Raw genomic sequence first — 19,446 nt, 5'->3', positions numbered from 1 at the left:
TATATATTTGGACAGAGACAACATTTTTCTAATTTGGTTCTAGACATTACCACAATGAATTTTAAACAAAACAATTCAGATGCAGTTGAAGTTCAGACTTTCAGCTTTCATTTGAGGGTATCCACATTAAAATTGGATGAAGGGTTTAGGAGTTTCAGCTCCTTAACATGTGCCACCTGTTTTTAAAGGGACCAAAAGTAATTGGACAGATTAAATAATTGTAAACAAAATGTTCATTTCTAGTACTTGGTTGAAAACCCTTTGTTGGCAATGACTGCCTGAAGTCTTGAACTCATGGACATCACCAGACGCTGTGTTTCCTCCTTTTTGATGCTCTGCCAGGCCTTCACTGCAGTGGTTTTCAGTTGCTGTTTGTTTGTGGGCATTTCTGTCTGAAGTTTAGTCTTTAACAAGTGAAATGCATGCTCAGTTGGGTTGAGATCAGGTGACTGACTTGACCATTCAAGAATATTCCACTTCTTTGCTTTAATAAACTCCTGGGTTGCTTTGGCTTTATGTTTTGGGTCATTGTCCATCTGTGGTATGAAACGATGACCAATCAGTTTGGCTGCATTTGGCTGGCTCTGAGCACACAGTATGGCTCTGAATACCTCAGAATTCATTTGGCTGCTTCTGTCCTGTATCAGATTACTAATAAACACTAGTGACCCAGTGCCACTGGCAGCCATGCATGCCCAAGCCATCACACTGCCTCCACCGTGTTTTACAGATGATGTGGTATGCTTTGGATCATGAGCTGTACCACGCCTTTGCCATACTTTTCTCTTTCCATCATTCTGGTAGAGGTTGATCTTGGTTTCTTCTGTCCAAAGAATGTTCTTCCAGAACTGTGCTGGCTTTTTTAGATGTTTTTTAGCAAAGTCCAGTTTAGCCTTTTGATTCTTGATGCTTATGAATGGCTTGCATCGTGCAGTTTACCCTCTGTAATTTACTTTCATGCAGTCTTCTCTTTATGGTAGATTTGGATATTGATACGCCTACCTCCTGGAGAGTGTTGTTCACTTGGTTGGCTGTTGTGAAGGGGTTACTCTTCACCATGGAGATTATTCTGCGATCATCCACCACTGTTGTCTTCCGTGGGTGCCCAGGTCTTTTTGCATTGATGAGGTCACCAGTGCTTTCTTTCTTTCTCAGGATGTACCAAACTGTAGATTTTGCCACTCCTAGTGTTGTAGCATTTTCTCGGATGGGTTTTTTCTGTTTTTGCAGCTTAAGGATGGCTTGTTTCACCTGCATGGAGAGCTCCTTTGACCGCATGTTTCCTTCACAGCAAAATCTTCCAAATGCAAGCACCACACCTCAAATCAACTCCAGGCCTTTTATCTGCTTAATTGAGAATGACATAACGAAGGGATTGCCCATACCTGTCCATGAAGTCGCCTTGGAGTCAATTGTCCAATTACTTTTGGTCCCTTTAAAAACTGGGTGGCACATGTTAAGGAGCTGAAACTCCTAAACCCTTCATCCAATTTTAATGTTGATACCCTCAAATGAAAGCTGAAAGTCTGAACTTCACCTGCATCTGAATTGTTTTGTTTAAAATTCTTTGTGGTAATGTCTAGAACCAAAATTAGAAAAATGTTGTCTCTGTCCAAATATATATGGACCTAACTGTATGTAGGGAGGGGGCAGAGCTTCCTACTGCACATTCTCACAGCCATCTGTCCTAACATTCTACGACAGGTTTTTGTCACTATAACAAGGCAGCGACCATGTTAGGCTACTTTCACACTTGCGTTTTTTTGCTGCGCGTTTTTTGCGCACACAAACACATGAAAAAAACACATCATGCGTTTGTGAACTTTTTTTGCGGGTTTTGGTGCATTTCTTTTTAAAAGCATGCTTTTTTTGCGCATACGTAGACTTTAATGGGTTTTTTGCTGTAAAAAAAACGCATTGCGTGTGCATGCGTTTTTTTGGGGCAAGTCGGACGCACAAAAAATGCAACAGGATGCATTTTGTGCGCCCGAGCGCACACTGCAAAAAAACGCATGCGCATACTAACGCTTACGTGCGCATATGTATGCGCACCCATGTTAAAGTATAGGGGAAAAAACGCATGCGTTTTTTGCGCTAAAAAGCAGCGCAAAAAAGCAAGTGTAAAACCAGCCTAAATTCAATAATAATTACCTCCCTCAACAAAGCAATTGTGCTTTGCTAATGTAAAATATTTAGATTTTTTTTCTGATGACTTTCCTTTACTTGTTTTTTCCCTTCACCCATGACAGCACCACCTGAGAGATCCGCCCCGCCAGGACAGGAACCTACTGAGACATAAGGGGCGGCACCTCTCCCCCGCTCCAGTTGGGTTCCTGTCCTGGAAGGAATCCCACTGTGGCGGTGCCTGTCATGGGCGAAGAGAAAGATAAAGACCCAGGCCCGTCCCGGCGCGGGAAGAACAGGTAGCTTACCTGTAGCGCCGGCCGTCGGGTCCTGGAAGCGCAGTCCCCGGGGTCCCTGGGGCTCCGGGTTCGTGCGGGCGTGGATGGGATCCCGGTGGCTCCGGGAAGCCCCCACCGCGCCGCCCTCCCCTCGCGCACGCCGCATCTCGATCCCCGTGGTAGGGGAGAGACGCTGGCGTCTTCCGGCCGCTGACGTCAGCGGCGCTTGGAATGCTGGGTGCGCCGGCTGACGTCAGCAGAAGGCGACGGTGTAATGGCGCCGGGTGCGACGCCGGCCGGCTTTCTGAAGCGCTGGGCCGGCGGTCGCAGGGGGGAGGGGAGGAAGACGCTCACCAGGCGGAGGCATGCAAATTAAAAGGGGAAAGACAGCGGTAGATCGGCGGTGCAAGATGGAGTCCGAGCAGGAACGTTCAGCGTCCCTGCCTCCCTCACAGCCCTCTGGCAGAAAGCATGGAAGCCATTCAAGCAGCAGTCGCCCCAGCCGCAGGTCGGGGCACTCCTCAAGGTCCAAAGAGTGCGGGTCAGATGCTCCGACGCAGCCTCCAAATCCGGTACCCTTGATTACGGGTGGTGAGTGATCTTCGTGAATGTCAGCAGTATATTAATAGGGGGTTTTTCTATTGTATGCTTCACCCTGTAGGAAAGGCCCAGAAAAGCAGGAAGCAAGAAGAACAATAGGGATTGTGCTATATGTAAATCTCCCCTAGCAAGAGACTGGCAAAAAGTTCTCTGTGCTTCGTGCATTCAGCGAACTATGGCGGAGGAAGCGCCTAGTTTCGCAGCCAATCTAATATCTGCCCTCAGGTCAGAAATGGAAGGCTCAATTAAGTCCTTATTGAAAAAAGGGAAAAAAAGCAGGAAGGATTTCCCTAGTTCCCCCTCAGATTCCGCATCAGTATCATCTCAGGCGGAAAAATCATCCTCCTCAGACTCCTCAGATAGTGACACAGGGGGTAAGCCATGTTTCCCTGTAGAAGATACAGATGCCCTCCTAAAGGCCATTAGAACCACAATGGGCCTACAGGAAGAAAGGGCGGCTAAAACCCTAGAGGACGTCATGTTTGGGGGGCTTCAGGAGAGGAAAAAACGAACCTTTCCAGTAAACGCGAAAATCCAGGCGCTTATTGAGAAGGAGTGGAAAAAGCCTGAAAAATCGGGGGCCCTTCCATCCGCTTCTAAGAGGCGATACCCCTTTGAATACAAGGATACGGAAATATGGGACAAAGTCCCAAAAATAGATGCAGCGGTGTCCAGGTCTTCCAAAAGGTCGGCCCTGCCCTTGGAAGACGCAGGGGTTCTTAGAGACCCGCTAGACAAAAAAGCGGACTCATATTTGAGGCACGCATGGGAAGCGACAGCAGGAGGTCTTAAGCCGGCGATAGCGGGCACCTGCACGGCACGCTCCCTCATGATCTGGCTGCAGCAGTTAGAAGAGAAGCTGGCGTCAAGGGTCCCAAGAGAGAAGATCTTATCAGACATGTATCTCTTGCACGGGGCAGCGGCTTTTCTGGCAGATACCTCGGCGGACTCTATGCGATTAACAGCCAGAGCAGCGTCACTATCAAATGCTGCTAGACGCGCGTTATGGCTTAAAGGCTGTCCGGGTGACCTTCAGTCCAAGGCCAAATTGTGCTCTCTCCCCTGCGATGGCCGATTCCTGTTCGGCAAGAACTTGGACGATATTCTGGAGAAAGCAGGCGATAAGAAAAAAGGCTTCCCCAGATTCCCTATGGATCAGAGGAGACAGCCCTTTCGGAGGGGAAGATTCAATAGAGGGCGTCCTCCCGCTGACAGAAGAAGATGGGAGGATAAAAAGAAGAAAGAATCAGGGTTTATGTTTGGTGGGGGCACCTCCACCTCCAAAAAGTCACCACAGTGACGCCAGTATTCCAGTAGGAGCGAGATTGGCACTCTTTTTCCAGGCCTGGGAAAAGATCTCCTCCAACACCTGGATTCTGAGCATCCTAAAAGAAGGCCTGAAAATCCCCTTTATTCGTCAGCCAAAATCCGTGGTCGTCATCACACCTATCAGGAAGATGACCGAAGAACAACTGGCCTTAGAAACAGAAATCCTGAGCCTGATAGACAAGCGGGTACTGTCCGAGGTGCCACGCTTACAGGAAGGAAAGGGGTTTTATTCACCCCTTTTCCTAATTAAAAAAACCGGATCAGTCATTCAGGACAATCATAAATCTCAGACGCCTCAATCTATGGATAAAGAACCCGACCTTCAAGATGGAATCAGTAACTACGGCAGTGAAGCTGCTACATCAAGATTGCTTCATGGCCGTAGTCGATTTAAAGGATGCGTATTACCACATCCCTATCCATCCAGATTACCAGAAATACCTGAGGGTAGCGCTTTATATTCAGGGCACACTAAGGCACTTTCAGTTCAGGGCTCTTCCGTTTGGCATATCCATAGCCCCGAGAGTCTTCACCAAGGTCATAGCGGAAGTGACAGCCTTTCTCCGGATTCACGATACGGTCATAATACCATACCTGGACGATTTTCTTATAGTGGGCAGTTCAGAGGACCACTGTACAGCACAGCTGACTCAGGTGATCAACACCTTGCAAGAGTTAGGGTGGATAGTCAATTTCAAAAAATCAAAATTACAACCCCTAAAGAAACAGACCTTCCTAGGATTTATACTGGACTCAGAAAGGCAAGAGTGTCTGCTCCCAGAGTCCAAGATAGAGAAGGTGCAAAATCTGGCCTTGGCGGGCCGAAACCAACCATGTATGACATTAAGAAAAGCAATGTCCCTGCTAGGTACCCTAACATCCTGTATTCCGGCGGTCAGGTGGGCTCAGTTTCACACCCGGCAACTCCAGGGGGAGATACTAAGAGCACAAAGATCGCTAAGAGGGCGTTTGGAAGGAAAGCTGGAGCTTTCCTTAAAAACCAGAGACTCTCTCAACTGGTGGTTGAACGAGACAAATCTGACCTTAGGAATACCATGGGACAGACAGGCGACAGATATAATTTTAACAGATGCGAGCTCCTCGGGGTGGGGGGCACACCTAAGGGGCCTCATAGGTCAGGGTTCCTGGACACCTCAAAAAAGGAAGGCATCCTCCAACCTGAGAGAACTGTGGGCAGTGGGCAAGGCCCTAAACCACTTCATTCCGCTACTCCAGGGTCAAGATGTACGCATCATGTCAGACAACAAGGTAGCAGTGGCATACATCAACCACCAAGGAGGGACAAGATCACACTCCTTAATGGAAGCGGCAACAGACATTCTGAGCAGGGCAGAGGATCACCTACACTCCGTGACAGCCCTACACATAAAAGGGGCAGAAAACATAGAGGCAGATTTCCTGAGTCGCAATACCCTGAGGCAAGGAGAATGGGCACTAAACCGATCCATTTTTCAAAAGTTAATTCAGCTTTGGGGGGAACCGGTGATAGACCTCTTTGCAAACAAGCACAACAGGCAAACAGAAAGGTTCTGCTCTCTAAACCCAAGGGAAAACCCATGGGCAGTGGACTCATTGCACATCCAGTGGAACTTCAGACTGGCTTACGCGTTCCCCCCAGTAGCTCTGATCCCGACTGTGGTAAGAAAAATCAGAAACGATCAAGCCAGGGTGATTCTAATAGCTCCATTTTGGCCAAAAAGGCCCTGGTTCGCTCTGCTACGGAAGATGTCCCTCTCCGATCCTTGGGTTCTGCCAGAAATCCCGGACCTACTAGTTCAGGGTCCAATATTGCACGCTCAGGTCAAAGGATTCCATCTGACGGCGTGGAATTTGAAAGGTCGCTTTTAATAGATAGGGGGTTCTCCCCTGGGCTGGTGGCCACTCTGCTAAAAAGCAGGAAACCGGTGACTACTAACATCTACGGCAGAACATGGGATAAGTTCCTACAGTTCTTGGGTAAGCCGTTAGGGAAAGAACCCCCGATTAGTGACATCCTAGAGTTCTTACAATCTGGGTTGCAGATGGGGTTAGCAGTAAACACACTTAAGGTTCAGGTGTCGGCACTAGGGGCGCTCTACAATTGCAAACTGGCATCAGATAGGTGGATAGCCAGATTTATTAAATCCTGCCATAGAGCTAGGCCTATTCCAATACCTAGAATAGCCCCCTGGGATTTAAACCTGGTGTTAGAAGCCCTTACAAAAGAACCGTATGAGCCATTACATCAGCTACCCCTAAAGTTTTTGACCCTAAAAACGATCCTGTTAGTAGCCCTCACATCAGCCCGCAGGATAAGCGACTTACAGGCTCTCTCAGTAAATCCTCCTTATACGCAAGTCTTTCAGGATAGGGTAGTGTTAAGAACAGACCCCAGTTATCTGCCCAAGGTAGTGTCAGATTTCCATCGGGGTCAGGAAATTGTTCTTCCATCCTTTTGCGAAAATCCAAAAAATCTGGGGGAGGAAAAATTCCATAGTCTGGATTTTAAAAGAGCTCTTGTAGAATATATATCTGCCACTAGCCAGTGGAGGAGGTCACAGTCCCTATTCGTAGCTTTTCAGGGTGCCAGGAAAGGCTATGGGGTTTCAAAAGGGACTATTGCTAGATGGATCAGGGAAGCCATTAGTGTAGCCTATTCAGCTAGTGGTATCCCGATTCCTGACGGCATCAAGGCTCATTCCACCAGAGCCGTGGCGACCTCCTGGGCTGAAAAGGCAGAGGTATCAATCGAACAAATTTGTAAGGCCGCTACCTGGGCCTCACCTTCAACCTTCTTTAAGCACTATAGATTAAATCTATCCTCCTCTGCTGACTTAACCTTTGGTAGAAGGGTGCTGCAAGCGGTGGTCCCTCCCTAAGGTGTTTCGAAGTCTCCAAAAATCTCTCAGGTGGTGCTGTCATGGGTGAAGGGAAAACCACCATGGTTACTTACCGGTAGCCGGTTTTTCCGGAACCCATGACAGCACCCGTACATTCCCCCCCTTTTTCACTGTATGGTGTGCACAATTAGTAGGGTGTTTTGAGTGTTGTGGTGTTGGATTAAACATGTAACTAACCGGGAAGTCCTCTCAATGCTCTGTAACCCAACTGGAGCGGGGGAGAGGTGCCGCCCCTTATGTCTCAGTAGGTTCCTGTCCTGGCGGGGCGGATCTCTCAGGTGGTGCTGTCATGGGTTCCGGAAAAACCGGCTACCGGTAAGTAACCATGGTGGTTTTTTTTCTATTCCCGGCGAACCTCTTTAAGTGAATTTGGGAGTATGGATGGATTACAACATGCCTGATCCTTTGTCTTTACAAGAGCTAATCTTCCGATGAAGGGGCCCGACTGTGGCTTATTCCGCTCTCCACTTAGAAGTAGATATGCCCAGTTGGCCAGATGAAGCTATGTTTAACTATAGTGGGAGCATAAATTAAAGTCCCACCCAAACCCTGGAATCTTGTTGGGCTCAAAAGGTCCCTTTGCCCCGTATAAAAAGACCAAATAAACAGTTGGGGGTCTATGTTGGAGATTTTTTCGAGTTCCACCACTTGAAATAGTTGTCGGCTGACAGTTATTTGTGTTTTTTTTCTCCATTTCACTAACTTTATTATACTAACCCTGTGCTTTAGAGGTTACAAAATATCCTGTGTGTCATTTTTGTAGTATAGTGCACTCCCTATAGTCCTCCATATAGTAAATGCCCACCCATAGTCATCCATAAAGTATACTTCACTCCCAATAGTCCTTCATATAGTATAATGCACTCTCCATAGTCCATAGTCCTTCATACAGTATAATACACTCCCCATAGTCCTCATACAGTATAATGTACGCCCCACAGTCCTCCATATAGTATAATGCACTTCCTGTAGTCGTGAATATAGTATAATGCACCCCATAGTCCTCCATAACGTATAATGCACTCCTCATAATCCTCCATATAGCATAATGCACCCCATAGTCCTCCATACAGTATATTGCACTCCCCTTAGTCCTACATTCTGTATAATGCACCCCAGTGCAATGCACTCTGCATAGTCCTCCATATAGCATAATGCACTCCATAATAATCCATAGAGTATACTGCACTCCCCATTTTCCTCCATATAGTATAATGCACTCCCCATAGTCCTCCAAATAGTATAATGCACTCCCTATAGTCCTCCAAATAGTATAATGCACTCCCCAAACTCTTCCATACAGTATAATGCACCCCATAGTCCTCCATACAGTATAATGCACTCCCCATAGTCCTCTACAGTTTTCTGGCCACCACAATGTTCTCATTAATTAAAAAAATGCAATGCTAACCTCTCCTCCTCATTCCTCTATGTATGACAGACATTTCATGAATATGAGCAGCTTTATGTTTTTTTCTAACTTTATGAACGTTATTATACTAACCATGTGCTTTTAGAGAGTTATAAAAAATCCAGTGGCACCTTTAATTAGAGTCATGAATATAATTTTCTAGGTAAAAGCAGTGTCTAAGATGTATTCAAAAGGATAGAAAAATGTACTGTACAAATCTTCTTTTGACAATGGTAAAAGTATCTATTGACTGAGTTGAAATATAAAAGGTTCCGCACAGCGCTCCATAGGGTGAAATCTGACAGGAAAGTAATTTATGAAAGGGTATACAGTTTGCACTCACCTATTGAGGTTGTACAATTAAACGCAACTCTAGTTAGAGCCGGTGGTCGAGAACTGATGTGGTTGCAACTCCCTCAGGAGACCCCTGTGATCCAGAGTGGAAAATGCCAATATACACAGAGTGTCATTGTCATCAGGAAAGCTCCTGGCAGCACTTCTGTTGCTAGTGATTCTTGTTTTTTTTTTTTTTTTTACATTGGTAAGACCTTTAATTGTCTCCTGTGGCAATGGTTGCTCTGAGTTTCCAACATCCCACCTATTACATGCCACCTACAGTATAACATGCCACCTACAGTATAAGGCCTCGTTCACACGTACCGCTTTTTTCGCGTTTCCGCGGCGATGTTTTTGCCGCGAAAACGCGAAAAATAAGCATCCCATGCATTCCTATGGGATTCCGCAATGCTGTGCTAATGCTGCGGTTTTTACCATGGCGGAATCCGCTTCGCGGTAAAAAACGCAGCATGCTCATTAATTTCGCGGAATCGCGGCGATCCCGCACCCATAGGAATGCATTGTTCTGCTTACTTTCCGCATGTGGCTGTGCACACCATGCGAAAAGTATGCAGAACATTTGCGCATGGTACCCACGGTCCGGAGGAGAGGACACTGTCCTCCGGGCTTTGGGTACCAAATCCCTGTAAAAAATAGAATTTAAAATAAAAAATATTGCTATTCTCACCTTCCGACGTCCCGCGCAGCCTTCCCGCCTCTCTCCACACTCCCGATCCCAGTAAGCCTTTGCGAGCGATGACGTCCGTTCTCGCGGGATCGCGAAGTCTTGCGGTCATTCACTCAACGTCATCGCTAATGACCGCGAGACGTCGCGATCCCGCGAGAACTGATGTCATCGCGGTAATTGTCGCAATGGATTACTGGGACCGGGAGCGTGGAGAGAGGCGGGAAGGCTGCGCGGGACATCGGAAGGTGAGAATAACAATATTTTTTTTTCATTATTAATTTTTACATTCTATCTTTTACTATTGATGCCACATAGGCAGCCTCAATAGTAAAAAGTTGGTCACACTCGTCAAACACTTTGTTTGACTAGTGTGACCAACCTGTCAATCAGTTCTCCAAGCGATGCTACAGATCGCTTGGAAAACACTAGCAATTCTGCAAGCAAATTACACTTGCAAAATGCTAGTTTTTCCGCAGGAAATTCGCGGGAATTTAAAATGCGATTTTTCCCGCGGAATGGAATTCCGGAATTCTCACGGTAATTTCCGCGAGAGTACCGCTACGTGTGAACCCAGCCTTACATGCCGCCTACAGTATAACATGCCGCTTATTACATGCCACCTACAGTAGAACATGCCACCTATAGTAGAACATGCCTCCTACAGTATAACATGCTACCTACAGTATAACATGCCACTTATAACATGCCACCTACAGTATAACATGCCATTTATAACATGCTACCCACAGTATAACATGCCATCTACAGTATAACATGCTACCTACAGTATAATTTGCCACCTACAGTATAACATGCCACCTATAGTAGAACATGCCACCTACAGTATAACATGCCAAATACAGTATAACATGCCACCTACAGTATAACACGCCACTTACAGTATAACATGCCACCTACAGTATTGCAAGCTACGTATAACATGCCACCTATAACATGGCATCTACAGTACAACATGCCACGTACTGTATAACATTCCACCTATAGCATGCCACCTACAGCATAACAAGCTACCTATAACATGCCACCTACAGTATAAAATGCCACCTACAGTATAACATGCCACTATAACATGCCACCTACAGTATAGCACGCTACCTATAACATGCCACGTACAGTATACCATGCCACCTACTGTATAATTTGCCACCTACAGTACAACATACCACCTACAGTATAACATGCCACCTACAACATGCCACCTTCTGTATAACATTCCACCGATAACATGCCACCTACAGTATAACAAGCTACCTATAACATGCCACCTACAGTTTAACATGCCAATTATAACATGCCACCTACAGTATAACATGCCACCTACAGTATAACATGCCACCTATAGCATGCCACTTACAGTATAACATGCCACCTACAGTATAACATGCCACCTATAGCATGCCACTTACAGTATAACATGCCACCTACAGTATAACAAGCTACCTATAACATGCCACCTACAGTTTAACATGCCAATTATAACATGCCACCTACGGTATAACATGCCACCTACAGTATAACATGCCACCTATAGCATGCCACTTACAGTATAACATGCCACCTACAGTATAACATGCCACCTATAACATGCCACCTACAGTTAACATGCCACCTACCGTATAACACGCCACCTATAACTTGCCACCTACAATATAACATCCCACCTATAACATGCCACCTACAGTATTACATGCCACCTATAACATGCCACCTACAGTATAACATGCTACCTACAGTATAGCATGCCACCTACAGTATAACATGCCACTTATAACATGCCACCTACAGTATAAAGTGCTACCTACAGTATTACATGCCACCTACAGTATAACATGCTACCTACAGTATGACATGCCACTTATAACATGCCACCTACAGTATAGCATGCTACCTACAGTGTAACGTGCCATCTACAGTATAACATACCACCTACCGTATAGCATGCCACCTATAACATGCCACCTACAGTATAACATGCCACCTACAGTATAACATGCCATCTTCAGTATAACATGCCACCTATAGTATAACATGCCACTTATTACATGCCACCTACAGTATAACATGCCACTTATTACATGCCACCTACAGTATAACATGCTACCTACAGTATAACATGCCATCTACAGTATAATATGCCACCTATAGTATAACATGCCTCCTACAGTATAACATGCCACTTATAACATGCCACCTATAGTATAACATGCCACCTACAGTATAACATGCCACTTATAACATGCCACCTACAGTATAGCATGCTACCTACAGTATAACATGCCACTTACAGAATAACATGCTACCTACAGTATAACGTGCCATCTACAGTATAACATGCCACCTACAGTATAACATGCTACCTACAGTATAATTTGCCAGCTATAACATGCCACTTACAGTATAACATGCCAGCTATAACATGCCACTTACAGTATAACATGCCAGCTATAACTTGCCACCTATAACATCACATGAAAGTGTAATAGTCCGGGCCCTGATTATTCCGCTTGCTGCTCATCCTGTTGGTTTATCATTAATCTAATACTAAACCTGTTGCTCTTCTTTCTATCGCAGATGTTGCTTTTATTACAACACTTGCCTTCCTGTGGAAAGTATCGGCCATCACCGTTGTCAGCTGTCTTCCCCTCTATATTGTGAAGTACTTGAAGCGCAAGTTTTCTCCACCAAGTTACTCCAAGCTTTCATCCTAGTTGCGAACCTTGTGGCGCTCCGGCAGTGACGTGCCTCGCTGCGTTCTAGTGACTTCAGCCTTATGAATGAGATAGCGACAGGGGGCCAAAGAGAAGAGCACAAGAGAAAGTCTTTTATATGATACCGGTGTTATAACTGATACAAGTCAGTAAGAAAGGTTGAGATTAAGGCGTGCGCCCTGATTTATCTTCTGTTGATTTATTATGCATGGCTCCTTACATTGCCACTAATTTGTTTTTATCTTTTATTCCTGCATCCCCACGCAGCCTATGAATCATTACTTTGTCCTGATAATTCCCTTGTATGCTGCTAATTTATGTTTGCATACTATCTAATAGTATTATTAGGAGGAGAAACGCAACTCTTATAATAAATCATCTTTCACAAAGAAATCAAAAAGTTACTGAGCTTTAAAGTGTTGCTTAGACGCCGCCTTCAGCCTTTCTTCTCTATACATTGATTTGCAGTATAGTATATAAACCATCCTGTAGAAATGAAGTTCTGGAATGATGGCACTTTGTGTCTCAATCTTATTCTTAAGAGATTGGAAGGCTGTATTCCCACTGAATAATACCCTTAAAAGGTCTGTCCAGAATTAAATGGTCAGCATCACCACTGAGCCCAATGATTAGTTATAGGGGTCACGTGCGTTGTCATAATGTCCCCACTGCAGTCTGTCCACTAAGACCAGAGCAGTGGCAGAGTGGACCAGGGGAGAGTGAGTATAGCTCTGTTCTTGTTTTCCATAGCAGCAACCCTATGAGAATAGGAAATTTTATCCCAGACAACCCCTTTAAACTGGACCAGTTTTTTCTCACATAAAACCACTATGAATTGTTAAAGGGATTTTATATGTTTTCTTTAAGAATGTCGTGCACTGGGTGGTCGACTGGCGGAAGGTATCATACCACAGCACAGCAGAAAGGCAAGATAGCTAAAAGTAATGTGACAATTCCCACAATTATGTCTCAGACATTATATTAAGGCGTTATTTGTAGGTGGTAGTATAGGGTGCCCATTTACAAGCCCTTATAGAATCACTATTACAGAGCGCCTGTCACCAGTACTGACTGTCGGTTTGAATAACTTACATGTCTCATGGGATAACAATTCTGCAGCATCTTTTCTTTAATCTCTGTTGTATAATTCTTCTGTTGATTCTACTGCGTCTCTCTGAAGTTACAACTGGACATTAACATTTGCCTTGTCAAAGTTACCTACCCCTAAATAGCAAGCACTGATTGGACAGTGTCACACCGCTCAGAGACACTCCCAGTTGTCAAATTAGTCATGTATTTTTAAGATGAATAACTGCCAAACTGCCAAATACAGAGTTATAAGTAAAGATGCCTCATAATTGTTATATTATAGGGAATTACTATATTTAAGTATTTACCAAAATCGATATATCAGGAGAGCTGAGAGATCCTCATGAAGTTCATATTTGGTATTTTAGTTCTACAAATCCACAATTATAGGCAACCATTTTTGTATTCCTGTTGAATATGTTGGTTGATGACATCAGTACGTTCCTGCTGAATTTATTGGTTGATGTCATCAGTACGTTCCAGCTGAATATATTGGTTGATGACATCAGTACGTTTCTGCTGAATATGTTGGTTGATGACATCAGTACGTTCCTGCTGAATATGTTGGTTGATGTCATCCGTATGTTCCTGCTGAATATGTTGGTTGATGGCATCAGTACGTTCCTGCTGCTGAATATGTTGGTTGATGACATCAGTACGTTCCAGCTGAATATATTGGTTGATGACATCAGTACGTTCCAGCTGAATATATTGGTTGATGACATCAGTACGTTCCAGCTGAATATGTTGGTTGATGACATCAATACATTCCTGCTAGGAGCTGGATTGTTCGATTTCAGACTGCTGATTGGTTTATCTTGTTCATGAGAAGCTGTGGCCGCAGAAGTGTGTCAGCAGCTCCCTCATAAAGAACAAAGAAGTGCTCAACCAAGCAAGTGCGTGCTTGTGTTTATTGAGGAATCTCAATAAGATAGCTGGTGGCCAAACGATCAGATCAACCATTGTTTGGCCAACAGCTATCTATTGTGTATGGGGGTTTAAGGACTTTCCACCTGCCAACAGCAGACTGGATACATATTACGTGTCAGGGCACGTGTTGCACATTGTATTTGCTTGCACTGCTGAAGACAATTTAGCTTTTGGTCATAATTAACTCCCTTAGGCCTAAGCCATGTGATGCAGTGAATTTGCAGTAAAAGCCAAAAAGCCGTGAAGATTTATGATAAATCCAGGACAGAGCGAGCACGATTTGCATATAGAAATCCACATGCTTATATTTCCAGTTGGAAAAAGTTTGCAGAAAATAGGTATACAACTTATAAAATTGTATCCACCTGCTTGTATACTTTATTTTATTTATGTAATATCAGCAACAATTCAGTTCTGTGTGGATTTTCCTCTTAAGGATTCACCTTCTGACAAGTTAGGAGATTGGATTAAAAGCATTTTTAGCCTAAATATTTGTCTGATCTCTGGAATGAAGGGGACAACATAACTCCATACTATGTGGCTCTGCAGCCCCAGTATAGTAATCAGTAACTGTGATAACTGAAGGCAACTTACATTTTAACTGTTTACTATTCGTTGCTTTGTTGTATAGCAGTCTGCTAGGAAATAGTACTGACGTTGTGCATTGCGCTTCCTGAAAGCACAGATAGAATATTATTTGTTGGAGGAAGTTCCCTATACACACAGTGACACATCATCTGTCTACACATATAGCTATCATGGGATAGAGCGCAGGTTTCTCCACCCATATGCTGAATCTCTGACATTCATTGGTGACAGGTTCATGAACAAACTTCCAAATTGAAATTCCAGATTTAAGCAGTAGTATTTATTATGCTTATTTATACAGCACTATTAATTCCACAGCACTTAATTAGTTTTCAGCCCTTCTTATTTCCCCAATGGCGCCAAATGTTCATCTAACTATTCATGAGTTTGCACTAGCTGGCTATTAATAGAATTATATTGTCTGACAATACATTATAAAATATCCATAGTCCGGCAGAGACGAACCTTACATTCCGCCTCATATACTAGATTGTCACTATGTTTACTTACTTGCCTTGTAATTGCTTACTTTGGTTACTCAGGTAAAGAGAAAATGTAATGTACTATTTATTATTGTTCTGTTTGTTCTTCCATTGCTTTTCCTATCATTTATATATCTGATTTCTATACTGTTCTGTATTATAGCAGGGTATCAGACCCCACTGAGATGTGGCACTTGTACCCATAAAGACCCGCTCTTCCTTTCCGCTGCGCCCTCTGAACGCCTCAATCTTCTGCCCATATATTTATTTTGCCTAAAAGGGAGAACAGATCTCGCACCATGAACTCCACTAACACAGTTCGCTCTGCCAGTATTACCTTGAATACTTGACTTCTTCAATCCCTGCGTCCAACCTGGAATAGGTTCCTGTTCACTTGTAAATACCTGTATTATTTTAAAGCCTGTGGGAATGTAATTGTTTTGTTTAAGATGTCTTTTATTTGAAATACTGTATATCTTTGTTATAAAAGCAATAAAGTTTCTACAAGAAGCTTTTTTTTGTGTTTCCTAATACATATTTTGTAATACACAATGTTTTATAGGACATGACAGCCAAGAGTAAAAGGAATAGCAGTTTTGTGTTTGCCCACAAGATGGCACGATTTACACAAGAATTGCTTCTAAGGAAAGCATGTGGCTGACCTTGTGATCATTTATTAACTATTGTAACTTCGGTACATTGTATATTTCTAATAAAGTACTAAAATAACAAAATCTATATCTTTACTGATTGCATTAACTCATGTACGTAGGTACACTTCAAAAGCTAAAAACATAAATTGTCACATTTCAATATTGTTGCCAATATTTCCATGGACGAGACAAGACATTTAATATATTCTTCACGTTGTAGGAGAAGATGTGACTCCGAAGAAATCAGCAATATTCTTCAAGTAGCCTGCTGTATGTATGTGTTAATCATAACTAATAATACTACTGTATGGACCTTTGTAATGCAAAACAACAGTAAAGACCCCCATACACATTAGAAAATGTCGGCTGAACCTTGCCGATATTGATGGGTTTGGCTGATGTTCTAATGTGTATGGAGGCACCGGCCGACTAATGAACAGGAGAGATGTGCATGTCCAATTTTAGACTACCAATCATATTTTTCTACCTGAGATTTGTCGTCAACCTATGTGTCAGCCAGCAGCTTTCTCATAAACAACACAGTTGCACTTGGCCAAGTTAGCGCTCCTCTGTATGGGAGAGTAGGCTGTGATGACTGCATAGCAGTCAGCCGAAGCGTCATAACAATGAGCCAAAGAATCGTTCGGTCGACAGCCATCTAATATGTATGGCCAGACTACCTACAACTGATCATTTGTACTTAAAGAGATCGTCTGAAACTTATTAAATTTCATACTATATGTTTAACTATTCAATTTAATCACTTTTCTATCGTACTTCAATTAAAAATTCCATCTTTATGATACCTCTTTGACTGTGTCTTTTTTCCTCTTACTTCTGATCACTCTTCACTTCAATCTCTCAGCATGCACTGGTTATTCTCAAATAGATGTCATCAGGGGGCAGGGTGTCATGTCCCCCTGGAAGACCTGAAGTTAGACAATAGAGGTGGTGTGATTCATGTCCTATTTTAAATGGATTTTCTTCAGTGCTGAGAGGGTTAAGGACTCTTTCCATGATGGATGATACCATACAGCCTGGTTGTTTTCAGCTGCTACTCCCTCTATATATACTGGCTCTGTGCATTTAGTCCTTGCCGGTGAAAGATTTGTCTTCCTATGCTTAGTTCTCAATCTGAGTAGTTGGAGTGGAGTTGTAGTAGTAGTGATCTGTTTGCTTTAGTTACGTGTGTGTTTATTTCCTGGTCCTTATTCCTATTTAGTTTATTCCTCCCTTTCCCTATCCTCCTCCCTATTGTTGGTGAGTGCTTTTGTGTGAGAGAGGTTTTCTGTTATCCCTTTTTGTCTTTGTCTTGTTTATCTTACATTTCTGTCCCATGCCTCAAGGAGTGGGGTAGGGGACAGATTAGGGGTTAACAAGAACATAGTAAGATCGGAGACCCGGGCCTTTCTACCTTCAAGAGTACCCCCGGAACTGTCCCTGGAACTGAGACTCTCAGGGACAGTTTGAGGCCCCTCTTCCTTTCTGAAGACCGTCCCAGTGCGATACAGGTGCTATCACTCCCGCTGCTTCCTTTTCTTCCCTGAAATTTAAGTGTCATCAGGGGCGGTACTGCAGTCACTTATCACAGCTTTTGTCACTAAAGTCCTCTGATGACGTCCTGTTTCAGCAGTAGTGAAGGAAAAGTGACCGCAATTTCTTTCACACAGTCACACTTCTACTGCCCCCACCACACTTCCTCTATTTCCACCACTTTGCATCTTCAGTCCACATTGTTTCTGTCGCCGCCACCTCGTTCACTGAAGCAAGACATCAGGGGGGCAGTGACTGAAGTGGGTGACAGCAGCGCTGCCCCCCCCCGATAACCATTTGTTTTAGGGTGGTGATAAAAGTTGTGGGTCAGCGCTGCTGTCACTCACCCTGCTTTTATCACCTACCCTTTCATTTCAGTGAAAGAGATGGTGGGTACCGAAGTAGTGTGGAATGAAGATTCTGGCGGTCTTGAGAGTAGCTGCAGTCAATTCTCCTTCATCACTACTGAAACTTGATTGCATCGAAAGAAGCTGCATTTTATGGTTGGAAGAGAAAGCAGTGAGAATGATGTCATCCCTGCACCCGAATGACAATCAGGGAATCCCTGGTGCATTCTAAGGGACCGAAATGAATTGTCATCAGAAGAAGAAAAAAAACGAAGCATGAAATATGAAATTCACTTAGATTCTGACAACCCCTTAATATGCAGAGCTCGTTAGGCAATAGTCACATTGAGCTTACTTGTTCCAGAATTTTCTGTTATGGTCCTATATCCCAGGATCCCAGGACAAAGAGGCTTGCAGAAGTTCATGTCTGTGCTGCAGGAACCACCAAAATGTATGTCATTTTTTTAGTCACAAAAATTGCATGTGACTATACCCTTCATGTTTGTGGGTATTTTTTATTTCTATATTTTTCCAATTTAATTTTATCCAATGTAGGCAATACTATGTAAGGCTAGGTTCACATTTGCGGTTGAGTACTCAGCGTATCGTCCGCAAACGCATGTATGCGGTTGCGGACAATTGCCAAGTGCTATTTTCCCGGCAAATTTTTGAATGTACACAAGCCATGCCCAATGGGCGTGTCTTAAGTAAATTCTTGCATATGCAAACGCAAAGCCTATGCATGTGCTTGCGTACGCATGCGTTCCCATAGACTGTAATGCATTGTTTAGACGCATTTCGTTCGCATGCGTTTGGAGGCGGCAATTTGACGCCACAAAAACCGCAACATGTTGCATTAGCCGCGCCCCGCCGCACAACCCAAAATGACGCATGCGTACGCAAACGTGGTCGAGCGCATACAAACGCATGTACCTGGTCCACAACGTTAAAGATAGGAAAACACGACACATGCGGATGTATGCATCAGAAACGTTGCGGACACAACCACAAATGTGAAACTGGCCTAAATTAGAACCATTGCTAATGTCTCTCTTATCCCCATAAGTTGCCACAAATTATCAGTGTTGGCAGCTCAGTTCAAATGCTTCAGTTTATAGAGGATTGCCTAAATAGATCATGTTTCCCTGAAAATAAGACAAGGTCTTATATTGTTTTAAGCTCCAAAACATGGGTTAGGGTTTACTTTTAGGAGAGGACTTGCTTTTTTTTCGTGAACAAATGAACAATATTCCATATATTCCAGATGCTCTCACCCCCGCCCCCCCCCAGGAAAAAAAAAACGCTAACCCTCACTGTAACTAGGGCTTATTTTTCAAGTATACTCCAAAAACCATGCTAGGGCTTATTTTCGTGGTAGGTCTTATTTTCAAAGAGACACGGTATTAATGAACAGGAAGGTCTCCATTCG

General features: G+C 43.8%; 1 protein-coding gene across 2 annotated transcripts in view; it reads left to right on the top strand.

Annotated features, from left to right (window-relative positions):
* ATP9B (ATPase phospholipid transporting 9B (putative)) overlaps positions 1 to 15,994 on the top strand; it is a 478,099-nt gene extending 462,105 nt beyond the window's left edge. For both annotated transcript variants that reach the window (XM_073566404.1, XM_073566400.1), the window contains one exon: positions 12,259 to 15,994. In XM_073566404.1, coding sequence (XP_073422505.1) covers positions 12,259 to 12,395 — 137 coding nt within the window. In that variant the 3' untranslated portion in view covers positions 12,396 to 15,994. The remainder of the gene's footprint in view (positions 1 to 12,258) is intronic.
* Positions 15,995 to 19,446: the final 3,452 nt, after the last annotated feature.

This window comes from Dendrobates tinctorius, unplaced genomic scaffold (assembly GCF_039654945.1).
Source record: "Dendrobates tinctorius isolate UK_male_01 unplaced genomic scaffold, ASM3965494v1 ptg000004l, whole genome shotgun sequence".
Lineage (NCBI taxonomy): Eukaryota > Metazoa > Chordata > Amphibia > Anura > Dendrobatidae > Dendrobates > Dendrobates tinctorius.
This window is presented reverse-complemented; position numbering and strand designations above follow the sequence as displayed.